General features: G+C 43.6%; 1 protein-coding gene across 1 annotated transcript; it reads right to left on the reverse strand.

The window, feature by feature from the left end:
* Window positions 1-10,199: 10,199 nt before the first annotated feature.
* Window positions 10,200-20,056, reverse strand: Mepe (matrix extracellular phosphoglycoprotein). Its single transcript, XM_052199619.1, has 2 exons — window positions 19,985-20,056; window positions 10,200-11,462 (listed from the first exon to the last, which is right to left on the reverse strand). Exons 1-2 carry the CDS (start codon window positions 20,036-20,038, stop codon window positions 10,200-10,202), a joined length of 1,317 nt encoding a protein of 438 aa, XP_052055579.1. The 5' UTR covers window positions 20,039-20,056.
* Between the last annotated feature and the right edge of the window lie 5,317 nt (window positions 20,057-25,373).

The raw sequence follows: 25,373 nt of genomic DNA on the forward strand, positions 1-25,373 counted from the left end.
CTTTCTGCTCCTTCAGATACATACTCAGTCATGGAATTCCTGGGTCACATGTCAGTCCCTTTTCTAGTTGTTTGGTGACATTGCTTTCCATAATGACTATTTGACATAGCAGCACAGCAATGGTGTGAGAACTCTCCTTCCTTGTGCTCTAGCTAGCATTTGCTAGTCTCTCTCTCTCTCTCTCTCTCTCTCTCTCTCTCTCTCTCTCTCTCTCTCTCATTTTTGGTAATACCCTGAATTTTTAGGCTCTTATCTTTTGTCAAAATTGATAGCACGTTTTAACCATTATCTCTCCAAATACCTTTTCAACTCTGCCCTTCTCCCCCCTGCCTCTGAAACCTAAATGGTACAAACATCAGAGCCTTTGTAATCCCTCCGAGGTCTCTGAGCATCTTTTCTGTGGTTGTGTGGATTCTGATTGGTTTTCATGGACTTTGTGTGTTTTTAGGATATTTCTCTGTCGAGACTTTGATAATCTCGATCCTCTCCTTGATTCCCTCCTTTCTTCTTGTCCACTGAGCTTTCAAACTTCTCAGTAATATTTCTCTAGTCTAACATTTCCGTGTGCATCTTCTGCTTCTGGACTGAGTCTGTCTATATACTTCAACACTTTCTCCCTGGATTTCTTTCTCATGGTGTTCTGGGTCCTAACATTCTTCTTGTCAGCACTGACGTGTGTTGTTTACTGCCTCGCAGGATGATGGCAGCTTTTCATTAGAGCCGTGGACATATATATTCCAGAACATATTCTGAGACTGGGACTGTGTGTGTGTGTGTGTGTGTGAGCATGCATGTGAGTACACACAGTCTTCAGCTCACTGCACATTAATCTTTGAGACAGGTTCTCCCATAGAGCTCATTGATCATGGTATGGCTATCACCTAAAGAACTCTGAAGCTCCATCTTTCTCCACTTCCTCTGTGCTGGGATTACAGACATATGTTGTCATGCATGTCTTTTTATTTGAATGCTGGGAATCTGATCCCAGGTTCTTGAAGTTGCACAGTGAGCTCTTTACTAATGGGAGCATCTTCCCAGGAGCCCTGCATCCGATTTAGCTTCTGTTTTGGGTTGGCTTTCAGTGGAATCCCTGATAGGAAGGGATAGTGTAAGGACAGAAGTCTGAGTTCCCTGCTAGTACTCCCTTGGCATCAACATATGAGCACGTGTGTGGTTATAGAGTGAGCTCCTCATTAGGACAGGGCTGTCATTTCCAGCTCCCAACAAGGTCCCCACTGGCCCCGTGAACAGGTGGTATCATTACTTTGGGACAACAGTCATAGCTCTGATTCTCCACCAGTCCTCCTCATGCAACAGGGCCTTGCCAGAGTGGGTGACGTCCAGGCTCCCCACACATTCCCCACTGATGCCACACAGCTCTTTGGCTGGGATGAGAGTCTCGGCCATTTCCTTAGCAGTTTGACACAACGTAGGTGCTGGTGGCGGTGGAATTGGAACACCTGCATGGTTTCTTAAAGGTGGAAAGTCTAGACTTCCCTCAGCATTGGCCTGCATAGGTGGAGTCTCTTCCCTCTGTGGTGTCTGGCTGCAGAGGAATGGCTATTGCCTAAAGTTTCCAGTCATGCTCAGCTGTCCCTTTCCTGTTTCCTTGGGTGATGGGTGTAAGACTTTGCTGGGTTTTCCGTTTTATTTTTGTCTGTGCTTGCTGACACATTCGCAGATGACATAGCTTCAAATGTGGGATACATAAGGGAAAGAAGAGACCTCAGATATACACCACCTGTCACTCTTTGGATCTTAAGCTTCTGGCCAGTAATTCCATTCACTTTCAGGGTGGTTTCTGGTTTGTTCTAAATACGTCTAGATATTTTAATTTCAATTACTAGGAAGTTTTGGAATAGGACCCCTTCTTTCCCATAAGTGAAAGTAATCTATTGTTCCTTAACTCTCCATTAATCATATTTTAATATTATTTTGGAGATAATATGACTTTATTATTTGGTCATAGCACTGGTGCTACAGACTGAGGGAGTGTTCAGAGCTCAGTATGTAGACCTGCTCTCTCTCAGAACAAAATCAGAAACCTGCCTATAGTTAGCTACACTCAAGATGCTGATTGATGGATTAGCTTCAGCCAACAGATAGGCCAACAACAATGTGCTACACAGCACCGCTGAGACAAGCAGCAGGGAAACACTTGCATCTTGAAAGGTGAGAATGACAGATAATATACAGAATCGCAAAATTAGAGCTCCAGACCACCGGCAGGAAACAGCATTAGCAAATCCGACCATTTCATTTTGCTTCAGAAAGTGCATGATATCCAATGACCTCAGGATAGAGCCAGTCCGGTACTGGGCTCTCACAGAGCAAGCAAATGTGGAGAAATGTTATACTGGGCTGGATGCGGCCTAAAACATCCTCTGTACACACTTCATGTTTGGCTTCATGGTTTCTCTGCACACAGGGAGCTGTAACCTAACTTGCTATCCTGACAGACTACAGCTAGCTCTTGCAGCAATACAGTTTTTAGCTGCTAAACTCAAGTGAGCAGAACACCACCCACTTCAGATTAAACACAGCAGGTCGCAGCTGGGCTAAATCAACATCATCTCTACTTCCTGCAGGTCATTTCCTTTTCTCTGTATGAAGCCAACCAGTTGTAGTGTGGGGCCTTTCAAACCGTTTCTGAGTCTTTACGGCCTGATGCCAAAGCTGCAAATAAAACCAACTAAGATGTACAAAGTCAGAGTTGCCTTAATTTTCTCTTTTGAAAGAGATTGGTCATTTTAAAATTAGAAATTAAATAGAATTAAGAGAAGCTGGTATTAGTTCAAACTGGATTTAGGGCTTTGGCACAGGCATCAAAACGTAGACTTGTTGTAGCTGTCAAGAAAGCAGGGGCTGCAGATGCTCCAAGCAAGCAATTCTACTGCAGAGGCCCTGAGTTTGGCTCCCAAGGACCCACGTGGGTGGCTCCCAGCACCGTCTTTTGGACACTACAGGCAAATGTAGAGACCTTACAGAGACGTACTTACAGAGACCTTCTCCCCATATACACACAACTTAAAAGTAAAAATACATTTAAAAAAGCTTAATGCAATTCTGGATTATTAATAAGAGTGGCCAAAATAGAGGATGTAACCATCACACCTTGTGCTGCCAAATAATATTTGTAACACTGCGCTTGCCCAACTGGAGATGGCAAGTGTATTTGAAGGTCACATGAGAGGTGACAGAAACTCTTTAAGTGAATGAGGAGAAGGAAACAAAACCAATGACACAAGTGGAAAGAGAATGAGTCACTCCACACAGTACCACACGCTCAATGCCACACATGCGCAGAGCCACACATGCGCAGAGCCACACATTCAGACATCTCTGTAGGAATACGCATGTGGGCTGGAGAGGTGGATCAGCCTCTAAGAGCACTGACTGCTATTCCTGAGGACCCAGAATGCACAAAGTGGCTCACAAGCACCTATAACTCTAGTTTCAGGACATCTAGTGCTCTCTTCTGACATCCAGGGCTTCTGCACACAGGTGCTACACTATATACTAGGGTACATTTTATATATATATATATATATATATATATATATATATATATATATATACACATATATATATATTTGCATGTATAAATAATTATTTGTATAATATGATATGTAATATATAAATAAGTAAATATTTAAAAGAATAAGTATGAAAATAGAAGAATTGGGAGCAATTGAGAATAGAACAAAGGGTTTGTGGACCAGATGACTCTCAGGTTCCTTTACGAGCCTACATATCTCCAAGGACTGAATCATAAGGAAGAAGGAACCTTGGTGATTGGTGTGGGGAAGGGTGTGGTGATGGGTGTGGTGATGGGTGTGGTGATGGGTGTGGGGATGGGTGTGGGGATGGGTGTGGGGAAGGGGCCAGCATCCCCAAACTGAGCATGGCTGGCTCAATTTTAATGAGATCCAGATATTAGTAAAAAAGAAGAAATATTTTTCTATTAAAATAAATTCCATTGTCCCTCAATGGAGGAATGGATACAGAAAATGTGGTATATTTATACAATGGGATACTACTCAGCAATTAAAAACAATGAATTCATGGAATTCTTAGGTAAATGGTTGGAACTGGAAAATATCATCCTAAGTGAGGTAATCCAATCACAAAAGAATACACATGGAATGTAATCACTGATAAGTGGATATTAATTAGCCCAGAAGCTCTGAATTCTCAATACACAGTTAGCATATCAAATGATACCCAAGAAGAGGGAAAGAGAGGGCCCTGGCTCTGAAAAGTGTTGATCCACCATTGTAGAGGAGTACCAGGACAGGGAAATGGGCAGGGGGTAATCAGGAAATAGGTGAAGGGAAGAGGGCTTATGAGACTGATGGGGAGGGGGGAACCGGGAAAGGGGAAAGCATTCAGAATGCAAACAAAGAATATAGAAAATAAAAAATAAATAAAATAAATTCCATCATTTACATAAGGAAACAAAAATGTGGGGTTTCCCAAGGAAAGGTACCTGAAGAAAGCTAGATGAAATTCCAGGGTTTCTTGTTCTAATGGAAGGGTTCTTGTTTCTGATTGTGAAGTCCAAAGACAATGAGATTTGAGAATTATAAAGAGAAGAACCAGCTTGCATTTTATTTTAAAGTTCATGCATGTGTGCTATATTTTAAATTGTTCCTCTTAGCCTCCTCAAATTCATGGCCTCTATCTATCTATCTATCTATCTATCTATCATCTACCTATCTATCTATCTAACTATTATCTATCATTTATCTATTACCTACCCACTTATCATCTACCTATCTATCCATCTATCTATTACCTACATATCTATCTATTTACCTACCTACCTATTATCTATGTATCTATCTATCTATCATCTATCAATCTACCTATCTATGTACCTACCTATTATCTATCTATCTATCTATCCATCTATCTATCTGATATTGTATTTCTGACCACTTTTTGGAGCTAGAAGTGACCCCTTGCTGACTTTCCCAAACCAATATGACCTTTAACTTCATTCTTAATACTTACCCTAATGCCCACAGATAAGAGTAGCTCTCACCCTCATCAAAGAAACTTCTCTCTCTCTTTTTTTTTAACCAGACAGAGACCACTACAGCAGGCCAGGGTCAAAGTACAGAGACCAGCTGATGGACTGTGGAGTGCCCAGCCCCAGCCGACATATCTACAACACAATCCCACACCCAATGCCCAGAGAACACAGTGGAAGAAACCAGGAATTCTGCTGTGAGACTGTGGCATCTATACCTGACCAGGAAGCTATGGCCATGAAACCACAACAGTATGGCAACCTAAACAAGCCATGAGCAGCAGAACCAGCGGACATGCCGACATGGAAGGGGGAAATCATACGACCCAACCCTTGGATGAAGAATTACAGCAACCAACAACTGGCCAAGGGAGGGAGAACCAGTATCTGGGGATGAGTTTAAAGTTTTAAAAACAAATTTTCTATAGTGATATAATTTCCAGGTTTGATTGAAAATAAAAATAAAACTCTCAGCGTATTTCAAAATGCTTCTTGAGAAGCGAGCGTTTGCTACCTCCTGACCAAGCCCTGGTTGTCAGCTTTCAAACTCTTTGGAACTGTTCTCAGCCTGCCGCACACTGCCATCGCCTGGACACCGGCCTGAATTATAGGTGCCCAGAATAACCAAGGAATCGGAAGCTTTCTGTGGAAGCACAGACTGTTTGGGGTATTTGTTTTGTTTTTAACTAGAGAGCTTCGGGTGATTTACCTGGACCAAGCAGGTCACCAACGTTTGGGGCCTGAATGAGGCAGGGAGTGTCATGGGAGTAGATTCGTGCAACACATGGTCCCTGAGTGACCAGAGGCTTACAGGGCAATAAGCCAGGCAATTCGCCACCCTCTGTAGGCTGAGAACAGCATCAATCAGGACACATGCGAATCACTGAGTGTCCACCATAGATAGCTTGGCCTTCCTTACCTTCCTTAGGATGTTTACATCAGCCCAAAGCTGGACAAAGGCATTAGCACAGAGCATATTCTACGATACAGTAAGATTAGAGGATGCCAAGAGGAATAGAGAGCCTGCTGTTGTTTTCAATACTTGTAAGCACTACAGAGATGGAGGAGCAGAAGACAATAGAATACAGTTCTTCCTTTGCATTTTTCTGTTTTTTATAATTTTATGTCTTATGCATTTACTTTTAAAATTGATACTACTGTTTACATATATTTGCTTTTATTTATTTTACTGCTTTTATATGTTTACTTTGAGAAATTTACTTCTGTGGTCAGAGATATTATTTCATTTAATTAATTTATATCAGCAGATCAAAAGCTTATTTTCCTAGCTCTTTAGTAAGCTGTGGCTTAACAAGCAAGAGTGAGCTGAATTGATGAAGCCACTTCATTCACTTGGGGCTCTGAGCAAGCCTTGTGCCACGCCCAAGAGTGGGAGAGGGGCTTGTGTCCAGTGGTCGCATGAGGTCGCAGGGAGCAAGGGAGATTTCACGGGGGATGCTCCATCTTCATCGCACCTGTTGTGTGCTTTGACTCCGGCTGTGACCGGGGCCCATGCCTGAGAAGGGCCCATAGCTTTTGTGGGCCCGCGAGCTTCAACACTAACTAAGGCTGGCTTGGTGGAGGAATCCCACACACTCGAGGAACTCTACTCAAAAACTGTACCGACTAAAGTTTCTTATCACTGTAAGCAGCTCTGTTCAGCACTCGGAGCTTTGGGCAATGTGAGGCAGGAGATTCATGTAAGACTCTTGCTCCTTGAGAAGAGTGAGTGCCACCTTAGTTCCTTCTGCCTTCTCCTCACACTCCCTTCTGTCTTTCACAGAGACGCATAGTGGTGAGCAATTTGGGATATCCTGTCTGACCGACCATTCAGTACAAGACCAGCAGCCCTTCACTGCTTGATAGCTAACAGACTGCTTTGCACAGAATTGTGAGCTAGGGAAGACACACATACACTTCCAACAATGGCTGTTGTCCAAGAGCCTTGACCTACAGCCTTAATACTCTTTTATTATTTCTTGGTGTGAGGTATCTATAAAGATCAGCTGTTTTCATCAGACATAGAACTATCTCCCCACAGAATCAAATTAGTAAGGAATCTGGACTGCCCACGGGCCCATGGCAGACCCAGAGAAGTGATTTCATAGTCACTGGAGAAGACACCCAAGGTAGTAATTTTAAAATTGAAATATAGCCATTCAAATCGAGTCATAGTCACTTGAGGAACTTGTTACAATAAAAACAGTAGATTCCCTATTCATGACCTTCTACATACATGTTATTCCAAGGCTGGTGCCAGACCACCCCCATCAGAAGGAACACTGCTAAATGACTGCTTGATTTAATATAACACACCAGCCACAGCCTCCAGACTCCTGATGCCTCGTTGTTCTAAGTAAATAAGCTTAAATTAAAATGATTTAACTTTTGTTACTAATCCATTACCAACCTAACCTATAAAAATTCAAATATAGCTAACAACCACATTTCTAAGCATGGGGCAAGCATAATAAACTATCTCATAATTTAAAGCACTGTCTGTTGAGTGGCAGGGTGCACTTGCAGGTCTTGGCTTCTCCTGTCCAGCACCCATGTATACTACAATAAGGATGAGTCTCCCTCTATCTTCCTCTCTCAAGCCCCCTGCCCATCACTGCTACCTCCCAGTCCTCCAACAGAAGGGATCTTTCTTAAACTCTAAAATACATGTTGTACAATCTAAGTTCATCAACTGCAAAGTTCTTATTTACCTGTAGAGGTCTGTCTGCATGTGTAACTCTTAAAGGAACTCCTTTATCGATTTTTAGTGCTGAACTAGGCATCTCTGGCCCTCTCTCTCTCCCTTTCCTTCTCCCTCTCCCTACATCTCCCTTGCTCTCTGACTGTGTGTGTGTGTGCGCGCGCGCGCGCGAAAACTTACACACATCCATGTGAGGTATGTACGTGTACATAGAGTACACATGTGTATAACAAGGGTGTGCATATGCACAGCTGTGTGAGTAGGCCTGAGATTCGCTTCAGATGTCATGCTCAGTTGTTCTCTGTCTTCTGTTTTTGAGACAAAGTCTCCAGCTGAACTTGGAGGTAATCAATAAATCTAGGCTGGCTGGAATTCACTTGTGTTGACTCCACCCACTCGTTGCTAAGGTAACTCGGGTCGTCGTGCGTGGGCAGTAAACACTTCACCGGCTAAGCTGTCCCCAAGTCTTCTGCCTTATTCTTGACCACCTTTCTCTTTTGTTACATTATCCATTCAGTAAAACTCACGACTATTTCTTCCCTTTTAATCTTCACAGAACTTTGTGAATTGTGGTCGTTTTGTGGGTTCTGTTCATGCCTGAGAAGCGGAACAGGATCACGTAGTCCTCCCTGCTTTTTGGGAGAAACACAGGCAAGTGACTTGGAGGGAGTGCACTGCAGATAAATGACAATCCGGGATTCTCCCAGGAAACTGGGAATGGGCAGTTTTTCTTTTTGGGCACAAGGTGGCAGGCTGCGTCCATGTTTCTCATCCTTCCAAAGGCGACTGGGAGAGGCTAAACTTGTCCATTTTGGAGACCATGCACGTATACTTTTCAGTCAGGATGGTCCTGCTGAAACATGAGTGGAGAGACCGTGCAGCCTGTCTGACTGGGGAGGGTCCTGTGGGCTTCTGCAGTCTGTCATTCAGGAACAGCTCACTGTCTGTGAAAGTCTAGTTCCCTTACAAGACAGCAGATGCTCAAACATGGGGAGAGGGAGCACTCTAGCAAGGGGAGCGTGCCCTAGAAAGCAGAGAAGTCAGGAGGCTTTTAGAGTCTCCCCCCCCCCCCCCCCGATCTACGATAGCATCTGCTTTCTCCACCTACTTAGCTTTCTCTTGCCATCTCAAGAGTTCCCATGTGCTCAGACCATTTCTGTGTAAAAGATGCTGGGTTGCTTTCAATGTATTCAATTACAATTTAAATTCAGCTATAATTCCTATACTTAATTGCCTTCAGCGTGCTTTGGGGGTGTGGAGTGTGGTCAAAATTAATTTTTTATTAAAACAGAAAGAGTACCAGGAAACAAAATGCAGATGCTGCACCAGTCACGCTGGTCCGGGTGTGTGCTGCTTGACAGTCTAAAGGGACAGGAGAAAATATATACCCGCCTTCCTTTATGGGTCTCCATCTCTGGTACCTCTCACTTGCTGCTCCTCAGTTAGGAGAGTTATAAGAACGGAAGAGTGGGTTAGTGATGGATTTAGAGCAGGCGTCAGTACAACGCTGTACCAATGTCTGACATTGCGAGAGCTGGTTTCCTGGCAGACAGGATGCTCGCTCGGGGCAGGAAGCCCACAGGGCTGACACAGTGGCTCCCACTCAATCTGTTTCTCCCTCATGACCACACGTTGGCTACTGCACACCCAGACAGCAGGCAGATGCTGAGCCAAGGACAACGCTTGAGGATAGAGGAACCAACCGGGCACCGGCCGCGGACTCCGGTTTCTCTTACTGTGGGACAAAAGCTTTCCTCTGCAGCAGACAGCAGTCTCACCTCAGACCATCTTGGGAGGAAAACATCAATGCTAAACAGAAATAGAACCGGGGGCACTGTGGGAGAGGACAGTGACTATTACATTGAACCTGATCTTGACTGTTTCCCCATCCCCACGGCACTTCCGACATCCTGTCCCCCTATCTAAATGAAGAAAGAACACGCCAAAAGTGTCCAACGTTAGATAGACCTCAGAAATAACACTTGCCTCAGAGGACACAGTAAGTGTGGACAGAGGAAAGGTCAGTTAGATCAGAGTGATGCTTTCGAGCTTCGTCCAGGGGATTCGGCTCGCATACCGTACCTCTCTGTGGAGGCGGACCAACCTTGTCACCTCTCAGTTCTCCCCGCACCGCCAACAGTCGCTGTAGATCACTGAACTACACACCCTCATAGAGAAAGCATATTTATTGTCACGTCTGAAGAGCAAATCACGTATCAAGGCACTTGTGACATTCACAGACTGTTTTAATGTGTCGCTGTCCAAATATTATCTATTATATAAATTCTTACATAAGTTTTTATTTTAAAAAAAAGCATTAGAACTTTGAGTAGAAATTCTTGTGATGACCATTAAAACAGCACAATGTCCCCTCCAGGGGGACAAGTCTGTTAGCTTGCTCAGTTCTGGCTGTGTCCGCTCTTCCTCCAGGACTGGAGCAGGGGACTAATTCAATCCCAGGGACTAGTCGCCACAACTCTCACTAGAACTTCCACTGGATGATGACTCTGTGCTGTCTCTTCGGCGGGTGCTAACGCGCCTGTGGGAATGGGGTCTTCTCGGAGGCCAGAAGCCTCTCCGCTGTGACACCCCTTTATTCCGTGTACGATTATTTCGTCCGTGGTGCACATAGTGGTTTGTTCTGCTGTGTGCTGTTGCAATTCCCTCTCTACTGAGAACATCAGAGGAATCTTCCTCACTTTTAACCTCATTTCCGAGACTGTGAGAAGGAGAAGGAGGAGCCGGGCCCTGGCTTCTGCCTTTACCTGGAAATCTTTGGCTTTCAATCAAGGTTACTTGGTTCCCTTTGGATTCGTCTGCATCTTTGCTAGAGCTACCTTTGCTGCTCTCGGGGATTTCGTTGTAACGGGCTCCCCCTGTGTGCTCCCTGCCGCCCACGTTTCCCTTGTCTTTCGAGGGCACCCGTGGATAGTGAAATTCTACTTTCCCTTGATGAGCGTTCTGGCTGCTGGCATCAACTCTGTTTCCCTCTTCCCCGGGGAGTTCCCTGAAACTGGTACTGCCTGTGATTTCATTGCCGCCCTCCAGAAGGCTCACGCCCGCAGAGCCTGCCCCCTGTGCAGTTTTGTCTCTGGTTGCATAGGCACTGCCGCCCTGTCCTTCTCTCCCCGGGATCTCATTAGAGCCCAGTCCACTCCCGTGTGGGTCAGCAACCTCAGCTCTGCTGGAGCCCGAGACAGCACCTCCTTTGCCAGGAACGTGCACAAAATGTTGCCCATCTCCACTGAAAGGAGGGGCATCATTATCTCCCCTCACTAGAAGATCTGGGGAACCACTGCCTTCAAAGTCACTGGGAATCTTTCTGGTTTGGGGGAAGTACGTTAGGTAGTGAGTGCTCCGTCGGGTCTGACGGGTGTGTTTGCTTTTTACCGGGCTGGTTTGGGATAGCAGATACCTCTGCTGATTCTTTATATCTTTTAAGGAGTCTTTAGCGTCCTTGACATCTGCTGGAACTACGCTTAGAACACTCTGAGGTTTCTTCTCTTGGTTTCCTGCCCGTCGTAGTTCGGCCCCAGTCACCAGACCCTTCGCAGGCAGCATGATGTTTCTGAGGAGGGCAGCACCATGCCTGGCCTGGTCAGGCAGGTGAAGGGGAACACCTTGTCTGTCCATTGCTCCTTCACCCACCACGCGCTCAGGATGCACCGATGCTGCTAAGTCCCCGTGGGGGTTGCCTTGGTAGCTGCCGCCGCCTGCATTCAGCATCTGTGGATTTACAGAAAGATTTGTAGTTTAACTACTTTGGTTATATTCATTGGTTTCAAAACTAGACGTCTTTCTTTTTTTCTGGGTAAAGATTTCTTTCAGTGTTGACTCATGATTTCTTCTCTTGTCAAAATGGTGAAGGGCAATGCTATCTCTACTTTATTTTCCTTTTTTTATAAAGTAAAGAAATTGAGCATAAAATGATTATTGTATGTTTTTAAAACCTGATAATTCATAAAAAGCATTAAAAACCTATTTAGCATATAAATTATATTTATGTGTAAAATGTATTTGATGTAAAGTCTACAGCTCAGCAGGGATGGAAGGAACAACGGAGGTTTCATCGAACAGTAAGACCGAGGTAGATCTGATGGGCAGGTAAGAATCAACCACTCTAAGACTAAGTGATAGGACACACTTCAATATGCTAGCTGCCCTTGAGCATGTTAACATCCTGGTTATGATAACTAAAGACATGAGTAGATGAAAGCTTCCATACGGAGAAAAGGAGGATTTGGCGGGAAGCTTACACCTTTAGGAGGTGAGGAAGATTGCAAAGACGCTGAAGTAGACCAGGCGAGCCAGGGCCACGGTGAACTGCATCAGATGAGATAACAGACAAAATGGCCGAACATTTAGATCCTTATTATTAATATGTCTGTGCCCCGTGTGTGTCTGACGCACATGTGAGCAGCCCTGTGAGTGCACACAATAAACCCTGATCCTCTGGAAGAGCTATGGAATCATCTTTCCAGGCCCCAAATACCTGCAAATCTCTCACACCAGCGCTCACTGAAGTAACTGTGCTACAGGAGGGCTCAGGGCATCAGCTGCCAACCCTGATTGGGCTGGATGAGCTGAGGAGACATGTGACCCACGGAAGCACGTGACCGTGGCCCGGGGAAGCACGTGACCCAGGGAAGCACGTGACCCGGGGATGCTACTTAGTTTCTTTGAGCATCAAAAGTTTCACCTCAAAATAAGAAAATACACACATTTCAGGATTTTTAAAAGATACACTCTTAAGTGATAAAATGGAAGTCAGGCATCTAGCACAGAGTTTCTTGTTAACCAAGTTATAGATAAATGATTGGCAACTGCCGTGCATGCAGGGCTGTGTGGTGCCCTTGGTGGAATGCGAGCTTGCTTCCCTACATAGTGATAAGAGCACACATTTCCTCACAGGGCGCACAGCTGTCCTCCCAGTCTCTAGAAGTCATTGAATTGCGTGCGGTGGCAGAGAACTGTGGACTCATTCTTGACTGGTTCTGCAACCTGAGGCCTCTGATCAAATGCGCATGCACACATGTGCCCATGTGTGCCTGTGTTGAAGAGCAGGGAGAACATGAGTGTGTCATATCCATGCATCAATGTTAGAGACTAACTTGTGAGTGTCTGGTCTCCCCTTCCACCATGTCCGTTCTGGTGACAGAGCTCAGGTTGTCTGGGTTGGCAGCCATTTCTGAGCCATCTCACTGTGCAACTTCTGCCTCTGCTGGCTTTAAATGCACTGTTAAGTGTTGGGAGCTTTGAGACCGTTGACTTAGCAGGCACTTGACCTGCAGGTAAGGATAATTTGTGGAAGTCCCTTCAGGTCTGGGAGAACTTGTTAGCCTGAAGTCTCCAAAATCTCCAAAAATTCTCCATTTGTTTTCATTGTAAGATACAATTATTAATAAATTTCACATGGGAATGATGATACCATTATTTACTAACTTTTATAGCTCCAAGTTTATTCTGAAAATTGGATTTCGTTATGAGAAGAAAATAAAAAGGATCTGAACTGATTTACTTCTGACCAGAAAACATTCTAAATACTTGACTAAAGCCATCAAGCTTCAGAAAGCTTGCGCTGGTGCTTAAGTCTGTTTACTTACTTCTGTTAAGCCATTTTGATCTGAACAAGTGGGTTAGAAAAATCAGTATGTTAAATTTAAACTTAAGCATTTTTAAGTTTTTCTCTCTATTCTCAGAGGAATTTTTTGTTAAGAATGGTGGTGTACTTACTAATGACTAGTGTACATTTAGCTAGAAGGGTAAATAAAACTGTTTCATATTTAACAAAAAGAGGCATGAAGGTACATTTTAATTTTGCCACAAGACAGTTAACCATTTGTCTGAGAACATATTTTAAAGTACAGAAGGCTTCCTGTCCTGTACAGAAGGCTTCCTGTCCTGCATGCGCCCAGGGAAGTGATCTCCAGTTGGCCCTAGGCTGCATGACTGAGTGTGAGTCAGCTGTCTGGTCATCTTCTCCATCCTGCCTTCGCTCGGGGCTTCCTCTCCTTGGACAGCAGCCTCTCCCACTCACTTCTGTGCTCCTGATCCTTACTGCTCCCCACAACCTAGCTCACAGTTTCCATTGTGTACCTTTCTCTGACCATCAGCAGGGAACTGGTTTCTTTGTACTCTCAGACCCTGATGTGCCATTGGGGGTTTGGGGGCACTCACGTGGCACTTCCCACATCCAGTCTTGGGTTCCCTGTGATCATTTTCTGTCTTTCAGTTCTGAGAGAGAAGGAATTGCATTCCTCAGTTGCTTCAGCTTACACTATATCTTACTCAGCAGGAGCGCCATGCAGAACCGAGATGAACTGAACTAGCTTTTACAGACAGAACGATGCAGCCTTACAGATGGCCATACAAAGGATTTTTATCAGAGGAAAACAAAATTTTATAGAATTCTTACTTCCATGGGAAATAAAGCCAGCTTTAGGAAAGTAAATATGCCTTTAGTTGGAAGTGCTTTGAGCTCTCTGCAGGACCGACTCTGCAAGAAGCCACTGAGTGAAAAGAATTATTGTCATCCCAGTGATAAGAGCCTCATTCTTCCTCTTCAGTGTGACTGTACATGGATGAAGTCATCCATGAAATGAGTACAAGAGACACGTGTTGCTCTTTACCAATTTCACACGTGTCACTCTTTACCACCATCATAGTAACTTTGTTCCCCTGGGAGTCTACACTATTCTAGCATATGGTATAGAATATGCTCAGAAATCCTCCTTATGAAATACAGTGCAATGGTGCACAGCACAATAACAATTACAGACCCCTAAGGTCTATCACGGCCACACTTGCAGAAGTAGGTCCCAAACTAGAACATGGTTTGGGCCAAAGAAGTGGATGGGATGGGGGTAAGGAAGATTCTGGAACACAGAGTTGCACAGCACAGTGACTTCAGGACCTGGGGAGTGTGGGGAAGGGAAGAAAGGCAACATCCACACTGGAAACCAGAGCCCAGTCTCCTGCTATCTCCCCTGGCTAGTTCACATGTGAGGCATCTTCCCATGGTCACTAATCTTTACACTACATTCAGTGTAGACATGTTTTTCATGGTGACCCTTATAAAAGATGCATGAATCATTTACAGTATATTAAGGTGGTTTTTATCTCTTAAGAAATTTTCTTGATTTCTTCCTAATACTACAGGATAGTTTTTAACAAGAGAAGTCAAGTTCTCCCTTGGACAATAGGAAATACTACCTATAACCACAAGAGGGCGTATGTCAGCCCCCCCCCCCAGAAGGCCACCTTCTCTCTTGTACTAATCTTGAAATATGTTTTTTCTGCATGCCACTGTCAATTGTTTGTCTTCTACATTGTGTCAATTTTCTTGCCATATCTCAGTGGATTTGCAACACGAAGGGACATTTCCAGAGCAGAGGGGAGAGGCCTTTAGAAGAAAGATAGGTTTTACTTTGCCCATGGCTAAAGTCCAGCTGGCAAATGCTACCACGTGAACCTTCTGGCTTTGAAGTTTGTCGTTTGTACTTTTGTAGTGTTTAGCTGAGATTCGGAACACAGACCAGGGACCGCTAGGAGAAACCATGGTAGAAACAAGCTGTGGTTTGGTGACATGCAAATTGGACAGTATTTGCTTAACTTTCTGGATACACGCAGAAAACTACTTCCTTGTGAACCCCAATCTCCATCAAAGCCGTTGACCAGCCTCTCCTCTCTCTAGTTAGGAGTTTGCCTTCATATGTACACGGCACACAGGTGCTAGATACTGAGCACTTCCGGCCTACGCACCCAAGAACATTTTGGTAGCTAATTTTTTTTCTCTTGCTGTTTTTTTCCCCCTTTACAGAGCTAAAATTATTTTCACAGTCTGTGGTTGAAATATCTGCCAGGAAACAAGGGAATCAATCTCACCAAGTAGAAGTTAGTTCTTTCATTCATTTATTCAAACAGTAAGTGTTTTATTTCTATGTCTTTCACTGGATTACATTAACATGGAAAAATCGTTCTGACCCAGAGAAAGATAGGGTCCACTTTTTCTTAAATAGTTATCTGTTAGGGGAAACAATCCTTCCCCACTAGATGGCAATGCTATCTCTACAAGAGAATCCATTTCCAGTGTGGAGAAGTGTCCTGTGATGTGATGTGGTGGGGTGAAGAGAGGTGGGCACGGTGTTCCAGTGAAGGTGCACCTGTGGGTGAAGGCGTACCTGTGGGTGAAGGCGCACCTGTGGGTGAAGGCGTACCTGTGGGTGAAGGCGTACCTGTGGGTGAAGGCGCACCTGTGGGTGAAGGCGCACCTGTGGGTGAAGGCGCACCTGTGGGTGAAGGTGCACCTGTGGTGCCTCCTCACTTGGCCAGTCATTTTGGCCAGGGAATCAGGCAATCTCTTTGATCAGTGTGAAACTTGTCAGTAGGTGACTTGTCTGCCAAGGCTTATAAAAGCCAGACACAGGAATAGACACAGGTAGCTACTGTGGGCCTTGTGAGATGTTACACAGAATCCCACACAAAATACAAAATAGAGAACATAAAAACCCTGGGGGCAAGTTTCCTGTGTACAAAATGGTGTGACAACTCTTCAAACCTCAGTGTTTTTGTTTTCATATTTTCTTTGAAAAGTTGTCGCTTATCTCTGATGTGTCTTAGGGAGCAAAGGAGTGGGGTGTGCTGGTGTCTCGTGTGTGCTAGGGTGGATGTCGGCACCAAGACAGATGAGTCACAGAAGAGGAAGAAGGCTTACAAAAGAAAGAAAGACAAGTCAAGCAGTCTGAGGACTTGTCCACCTGTCCTAGTGGTCTGGAGCAGCAGTTCTTAACCTGTGGGCCATGCCCACCCTGGGGTCAAGGGAACCTTTCACAGGGGTCACCTAAGACCATTGGAAAACACAGATATTTACATTAAGATTCATAACAGAAGGAAAAGTGTAGATATGAAGTAGCAACAAAAGTGATTTTATGGTTGGGGTCACCTCAACTGGAGGAACCACATTAAAGGGTCACAGCTTGAGGAAGGTTGAGAGCCACAGGCCCAGAGGGTGCTTTTCCTAAACAACCCTCAAAGCCGTGGGCTTCTGTTTATGTGTCTATATTCTAATGGACAAAATCTTCACAGAAGCGTAAATTCAAGTGGTTAGTGAAAGCATGCCATTGGAAGGCAAGGATTTGTCTACTGTTCCACTTCATTCTAGAAACAATCGGTTTTTCCATAACACCTTATTTTTCTAGGACTCAATACATCTGCAGAGAATTTCACAGTTTGCAAAGGACTTTCGCATAGTAATTTCGCTTGTGCACCATAGCAACCACGTGAGATGCACGATAGAGAAAAGAGTGCCCACGCAGACACGGCTGGTGACAGAGAAGCAGAGAGGCACCCTAACCTGAATCTGCTGCTTGAAAATCCCAAGACTGAAGCAATAAAAGCATTACAGTAGCTTTGTTTGGAAGAATGTTTGCTCACATGGAGAGATGTCCCTGAAGTTTATATTAAATCTTTAGGACACATTTCTGCTTTATTCTTTATTGCCCCTATTTATTATGTTAGTTCTTCCGTGATTCTGTGAATATAAATTTAAACTGTTACCTCATTGTTAGTAATATCAAAAGAAACTTTAGGGAGAAGAATGTAAAAATAACATGGGTAGGTGTTAAAATAAAATAGTGTTGTGATAGCATAATACCCTCTAACAGAGCACACACACACACACACACACTTACACACACATTTGCATTCATGTTGAATACATACTTGCTGACATAGATTAGCCCAGTATAGTTTCTGATGCATTGTTACTTAGATCACACACACACACTTACACACACATTTGTGTACATACTTGCTGACATAGATTAGCCCAGTATAGTTTCTGATACATTGTTACTTAGATCACACACACACACACACACACACACACACACACACACTTACGCACACATTTGCGTTCATGTTGAACACATACTTGCTGACATAGATTAGCCCAGTATAGTTTCTGATACATTGTTACTTAGATCACACACACACACACACACACACTTACACACACATTTGCGTTCATGTTGAACACATACTTGCTGACATAGATTAGCCCAGTATAGTTTCTGATACATTGTTACTTAGATCACACACACACACACACACACACACACACTTACACACACATTTGCGTTCATGTTGAACACATACTTGCTGACATAGATTAGCCCAGTATAGTTTCTGATACATTGTTACTTAGATCACACACACACACACACACACACACACACACTTACACACACATTTGCATTCATGTTGAACACATACTTGCTGACATAGATTAGCCCAGTATAGTTTCTGATACATTGTTACTTAGATCACACACACACACACACACTTACACACACATTTGCGTTCATGTTGAACACATACTTGCTGACATAGATTAGCCCAGTAAAGTTTCTGATACATTGTTACTTAGATCAAAGCCTCCATTTGCACAAGATGGATATTAACTGCATTAGGCTGCTCAATCTTTTCCTTCGAGTTTCTAACACTTTAAAACTGGATGATTTTGGCTTATAAGACACATGCACATGGCTTGCTATGCACACATACCAACAATCTACAATTAAACAACTGGGACCATTGTTAAAGTGGAATGTCTCCGTGAGAAAAGATAGCAATTTTAATACCCAATTTTGTCCCTGTTCCCCTGCTAAGACTCCTTGCTGTGACATCTGCAGCCCTCGCTGCTCCTCCCATACCCACTTGGCGGTTGCCCTGGACTTGACTGTGGCCCTGTAATGGATATGACATTGTCTGCCCCCTAGGAGGGAAGCTGGCAGCCTCTTTTGACTGGTGGTCACTGGCCTAGCCCTTTACTGGAAGCTGGTTAGAAAGGACACTTCAGCTGGTCCCTGGGATGGGCTGCTCAAAATAACTCCTCCTCAGCTGGTTGGACTGAAGCGGGTCAGCAAGACCCACCTGACCACCAGCCTGCTTCATGCCTGCCTGTATGGTTCCAACTGACCTCACGAGGATCTGGTGGGACCAAGGTTCACTCAGCACAGCCCCTACCAGTGTGTAAGGTTGTGTGTGAAGTGGGAGTGGGTGGGAATGAGTGTGTGTGTGTGTGTGTGTGTGTGTGTGTGTGTGTGAGAGAGAGAGAGAGAGAGAGAGAGAGAGACAGGAAACAGGGGTGGGGAATGAAGGTGAATCATGGGGTGGGGCATGGGGATAGAGTAGGGGTGATTGTGTGTGTGTGTGAAGCAGGGGTGGGGAATGAGGGTGAATCATGGGGTGGAGCATGGGGATAGAGTAGAGGTGATTGTGTGTGTGTGTGTGTGTGTGTGTAGCAAGAGTGAGGAATGAGGGTAGGTCATGGGGTGGGGGATGGGGCTACAGTAGGGGTGATTGTGTGTGTGTGATGGGGATGGGATGGGATGCAGTGAGGAATGGGGGTTGGGTGGGGGTGGTTTGTGTGTATGTGTGTGTGAAGCAGGAATGGGATGGGACGGGACAGGGGTGGTTCAGAACCCCCCATTTCTGCCCCTTCTCCAGATGCCATGGTTCACCCTTGTGGGTCTGGTGACCCAGATGTCCACCCACTTGCTTAGGACCTATATTTAAGCATGGTCAGCCTGGAATGAGTACATGTCTCCCTAGTTCCCCAGCCCAGAGGGTTCTCTGAGAGCTCGGATGTCCGTAAGACGTTATCTAATTTGCCCCATGTCTGCATCTCGGAAAACATGTGCAATGCTTGCCTTTGTCACGGGATAATTTGGTCACATCCTGAGAGCTCATCCGGGTGAGTCAGGAGAAGAAAAGACACAAGAGGCAGCGGGAGCTTGATTTAGGTTACGTTCATGGGTATCAGCTCCATTTTGGCTTCGCCAAAGAAGGGAACATCTCTGAGGGGATCCCACTGTGCCAAGGTGCTGCCTGAGCGCAGAGACATTCTAGTCCCTTCTCGGTGCCATCTTTGTATTTAGTTAGCTTTACACATGTGTGTCAAACTCCTCAAGGTAAAATACCACAAGTTTCTTTTGATTCAGCGTGGTTCCTGTCTGTCTTTGAGCATACTGCTCTATCTCAGCTGCCATGGTGCTGTGATCAGCTACTGGCTTTCTCAAAGACTCTGGGACAAGACAGCATGGCGCTCGCTCTCCTGCAGTTTGCATACTGTAAGTGGCAGGCTTCTGAGTTTAGCCTCCATGCTTCTTCACCTCCTTCTTACCAAACCTGCTTCCAAACTAGAGAGGAAGGTTATGCAACACGTGAGGGATTTTGCAAGTGCTTACTGGTGCCGCCCAGGTCATACTGAAGAGGAGCAGTCCAACAGACACAGCCTGCATCTTCACAAGGCTCTGAAAGATAACGAGAACCTGTCTGAGCAATGCCAGTTACACACTGCAGACATAAGCACTCTCCTATGCAAACATCCTTCCCACATGTATTTCTTTTGATATATAGAATTACATACCTTACACATACATTCTATACAATTAGCATTTACATGAATATATGTACATTGCACAATTAGTCCATAGTCAGGGTTACTCTATTAATCTCTATCTCATGTCTGATTACTCTCATGTGAAAATTAAAGTCATTGACTATAATTAATCTGATAATCAATCCATAGGAATTAATTTTATAGACACATAATTATTTACTCTACTGGTAACCTGAAGTTTTTCCCTTAGGAAAAAATATCGTTAGGTGCTTATGTAATTGAAAGTTACAGTAAGGTATCCTATCAGGTCACACCTGACTTAAGTGTGTCAAGATGGCAGAGACAGAGATGAGGAGTGGAATCTTATCAACTCCAGGCTAGTACCCCAATGTATATCTTCATTTTTGTTAGCAACATGTGTGAACTAGTCACTATGTAGGGGTCAGAGAAAGAAACTGCTGAAGCAAGTTTTACTGTAAGTAAAAGCATTTACTAAGTATTAAAGCGAGCTAAGCACCATTCTAAGTTTACATCTATTTATTTATTGGAGTCCTACAGCAGCCTTATGAGCCGGTGGCTTTACCAGCTTCATAGACCAGGAAACAGACTCAGAAAGGTCACATAACAAGTCCCGTCATTCATGAATATCAACAAGCAGAACTGGGGTTTGCATTCTGGCAAAGTGACTATAGAACCAGTCACCTAACTCAGACTCTCGGTCACCGCGAGTAACTTTCCGCCCCTCCATCTTATTGCATAAAAGCTATGTGCAGTCAACTTAAAGAAAACCCTATTTTATGTAACGTTCAATAGATGAATCTTTCGGAACTCTAGCATTTAGTTATCGGTTAAAGCAGGCATGTAGAGTGTGGTGGGTGTCTCACTATGAGCTCGGAAGCACAGCTAACTCGGACAGCCATCACACGGAAAAATTATCAGCACAGCTCTGGACAGCATCTGTCAGTCTTGATGACAGTATTCATTTTACTGACACATAAACACGTAATAGTCAATATGGAAATAATGTGGTTTGTTGGAAGAAAATCCATTTAATGAAGAAAGCAAGTTTTTACAACGTTCGAACATTTCATAGTAAAACTTTTACTCAGCAAATAATGTAATTAAGATATATTGTAAAGTTGTAAGTTATAATCTTCCAACCTAATATTTTCTTAAGGACCCGAATCTAAATTCAAGTGGTAACTTTGGTTTCTGAGTATTGTAGAAAGGATAGTCTTTTATCATTTATCAAATAGCTCAATGCTGGTAGATGAATCAGCAGGGAAGACATCTGTAAAGAAAATCTGACTTCTGCATCTGGTTTGTAAAATGATGCAGTCCCAGTTAACGTGGATCTTGGTAATACTGATAGACAGCTCAGAGGCCAGTTTTAAGCTATGAAGTTTAAATAATGATCCCTAAAGTATGGTAGCTCCCCACCTATTGGACAGAACAGAGCCCTGAATTTAGACAATTATGCAATTTCTACTTATTTTCAAAATCCTTAGCAGTATGGTAGAGCTACTGACAGCTTAAGCCCGCACTCCTGACAGAAAGCAATTTGCCCTGAGGGGCAGGGAGAGACAACTTACCTGCTGTCATTGGCCTTTGGGAAAGCTTGGCTTCTTCGGGCTTAGTCCCTGGGCATTTGCTGAAATTTAAAGTTTGTTAGAGCCCCCAGTGTCCAATCAGCACAGCTCATTCAGTACCAGCACGGAGCCTGCCACAAATGCCCACAGATGACCACAGGGGGTAAGGTAATTTTAATCTAAAAATGTTTTGTGGTAGAAAGCTGCTATCAAATGTTCCAGAAAGTAGAATAAACAGAAAAAAAATATAAATATCTCAGTTTGGACATTATGTTGCAAAATAATTAGACTTGACTTTAGAACTATTAACTGGGTGAGTGGCTTGCATATGTATAAGTAGAAATATTTGTAAACCAACAAATTTTTGAATGGAGAGAATTTTATTATTCACCTTAACTATATCTGGATCATATTCAGACACCAAGGATGATTTGAGCACTATAGGACAGACATTAGAGAAGGTTCAGTGAATTAAAGAGAAATTAATCCTGACTCATGGGGCTCACCACCCAGTGAAGAAAACAGATAAGGGACAGTTACTGATGAACTCCAAGCACTCAGGAGGAGATCTCAAGCACTGGGAGTAAGGACACTGGGCTAGCATTTTACAGAGAATCCTGGGATGACCTCACTGAGAAGGTGTCATTTTTAGTAAAGTCTTCACTACAGCTTACATGTATGTATTGCTCCAAATTTCATATCTTGAAAAACAAAATGTGTTAGCTCTAAAGCAGGTATTGTACAATCTAAGTCATCGGGTAAGAATCTGTCTGAGTGAGAGTAACAGCTTTAGAAATGCTAAAGGAAAAGACACCAAGCCTCAGCATCCCACCTGTCTGTCACCTGAGCACACAGCTTTCACCCCCACCTCACCACCCCTCAACTACCACCACACTCTAAAGATGAAGGAACAAGACACCATCTTGGAAGGTGGGTAATTGTCTTGTACCAAACAGTGAATCTTCCTAGCTCCTTCATGTTAAACTTCCCAGCCTCCAAAGCCTCAAGAACTCAAGACAGTGAAATAGCAACATTTGTTCTCTCTAGATGACCACCTCTGGGAGATTCTGTTACAGTCACACAGACTAAGACAGAATGTAGCCGCGTGGCTTTACATAGGACAGTCCACAGAGAAGTTCTAGGAAGAGCCAGCTACAATAACAGGGGCCTGCCGGCCTATTCCGGCAAGTGTTCAGACAGGGCTTAGCTGGCCCAGGGCCAGGCACCTGCAGGGTTGGGTACTGAGTGGCTGGCGCTGAGTGGTGAAGCCCCTGCAGGGTTGGGTACTGAGAGGAAGGATGGAGCACTGCAGACTTTAAGTAAGGCCTCGGATTCAGTCTCAGCACTGAATTTAAATTAATCAATTTAATTCAATCCCAGATTGAGAAAGCTATTAGAGGTCTGAGCAGAGCTGATGTTGAAGGAGGGAAGCCCAGACAGAGGCGCAAAGGCAGCCTGGTGCGCCAGAGCAGGACGTGAAAAGCATCACGTTCTGCTGTTCTCACAGGAAAGCAGTAGGGATGGGCTGCACCAGGGCGAGCTCGCAGGGAGACACCCTCCTGCTTCAGGATGGACTCAGAATTTTGCCTTGTATTGGGAAACCTAAAGTTACTCTTTTATTGAAATAAGATACTATTCAAAAGATACTTTTGAGGATGAGTTTATGGGTTTGAATTTGGATGAAGATTTTTATTAAATGTTCAACTTAGGTCCTTGAGTCCTTCTTTCCTGTCAACGGTGGTAGGAGCTAAAACCAAACTGCACTTTGTGTTTGTAATAGTTAGGGAGTGTTTATTTGGTCTAAAAATATAGTCATGCGTGCTAGGATGACTCATGGTAGGCTTATGTGTAAACTGACCAATAAAACATGAAAGTTTCAAAACAAACTTAATGATATGAGCTACTTATGTGTAAATTCAGTTTTATGACTAATTATAAATAATATGTAATAAATTTTAAATATGTAACTCTGATTTCCCCCAACTCAAATAGGCAAAATAAAATAATAATAAAATTAAAAAGCAGGAAATAACGAATAACATCTGTGACACAGTTTTGGCTCGGAGAATGACAGCTTGTCTAGTTTAAGCCAAATTCTTCTCGCTTTATACAAATTCTTTGGCATCTCTTCCAAGGATCCTGAGTTAACTTTAAAGACTTATAAGAACTCCAAACTAGTGCATGAAAACCCACAGTAGACTCAAACCACGTAACTGAACTTCAGAACACTGGGTCACTCTCCTTGACATCTAACCCAAAGAGTTGTGTAGTCAAACCTGTGAGATCAAACCCAAGCTCTATTGGGGATTTATAGGGATAAGTTATTTTAATAAGTAAACTGGGGTTTTCTAACCTCCTTTTCTCCATCCAAACATTATTCTTAAGAAGTTTTTGTACTTGTAAAAACTCTGATGGAGATGATATTACTATCACCAGAGTTTTTACTATCAGAGCAACTTTCTTTAGGCGTTTCTTAAAGCCACATAACCAACAAAGAGAGGCCAGGAGTGGCATAAGCAGTTTGGCTAATCGAGGCGGTGTGCTGTACTGACACAACGTCAGCATGAACATTACCCTTAGCCCTGCTGTCTTACCCGTTGTTCCTGTTACTAACAACTATCTGGGACCCAGGTGGAGTGGGCCTGTTTCTGTTCCTGTCCCACCCCTGCTGGTTTCCTTACCATGTTTTCTATGGCTTATCTAACAGAAGCACAAAATCAGAGAGAAAGAAAGAGAGAGGACAGGGCTGAAGTTTAAGGAGCCCTGTTGGGGCTGAGGATTTGGATATCAAGGGACAAAACTAAAAAGGAAATGGAAGTCAAAAACAGAAAGGCAGCAAGCAAAAGAAAATCATGTACAAACAGAAAGGAGAGAAGAAGGGGAAAAGAGAGGTAAAATGCTCATTTGGATCTTAGATGTTCTGTTTAAACCAATAAGCAGTTCAAAAGTTTTGCAACTAACAGGCCACTCAGTGTTTTATGCTTCTATGCTGTGTGTAGCTTTAGTGATTCACACAGAGGACGTGCTTCACTTGTGCCTCATATATAACATAGGCACAAAATGGCATTTTTATTTGTATAACCTTACAGTGAATTTCATATATCTGCAAATGTAACTTTCCTTTATTTTTTCTTCCTTTCAAAAGGATGTTCCCATCTGTGAAATTAATTAATGTATAATATGAAATGTTTTACATATAAGAATACACATATATCATTGTATTCTGAAAGAACCTGAGTCTAGGAAAAGAAAACTCATAGAATTTTAAGACTTAGGACTCAGCTTCTTGTCCTACCAAGGAACGAACTGAAGGGAGCTAAATATACCTGTTCTCAAAGCTGAAATGAATTCAAAGAAATAACACTCAACTCAAGTCTTAAATTTAGAACCTACAATTGACAAGAGCAAAAATAGTGAGACCCCATTGGAGCTGGAAGTTACGAGAGAGGCATTCTGGGAAGAGGCGTCTGGGTGATTAGTGCTGGCGTTCGGAGACAGATACTTGGTTTCTCTTCTCTTGGACCCTGCCATCTTTGCTGAGTTTAAAACAAACTAACAAAAATGGCCTAAACGTTTTCTACATAAAATAATTATAAAATAATCCCAGAAATCTTGCTCTGTTTCAGAAGAATAAGATGTTTTTGT

Source organism: Apodemus sylvaticus, chromosome 11, assembly GCF_947179515.1.
Source record: "Apodemus sylvaticus chromosome 11, mApoSyl1.1, whole genome shotgun sequence".
Taxonomy (NCBI): domain Eukaryota; kingdom Metazoa; phylum Chordata; class Mammalia; order Rodentia; family Muridae; genus Apodemus; species Apodemus sylvaticus.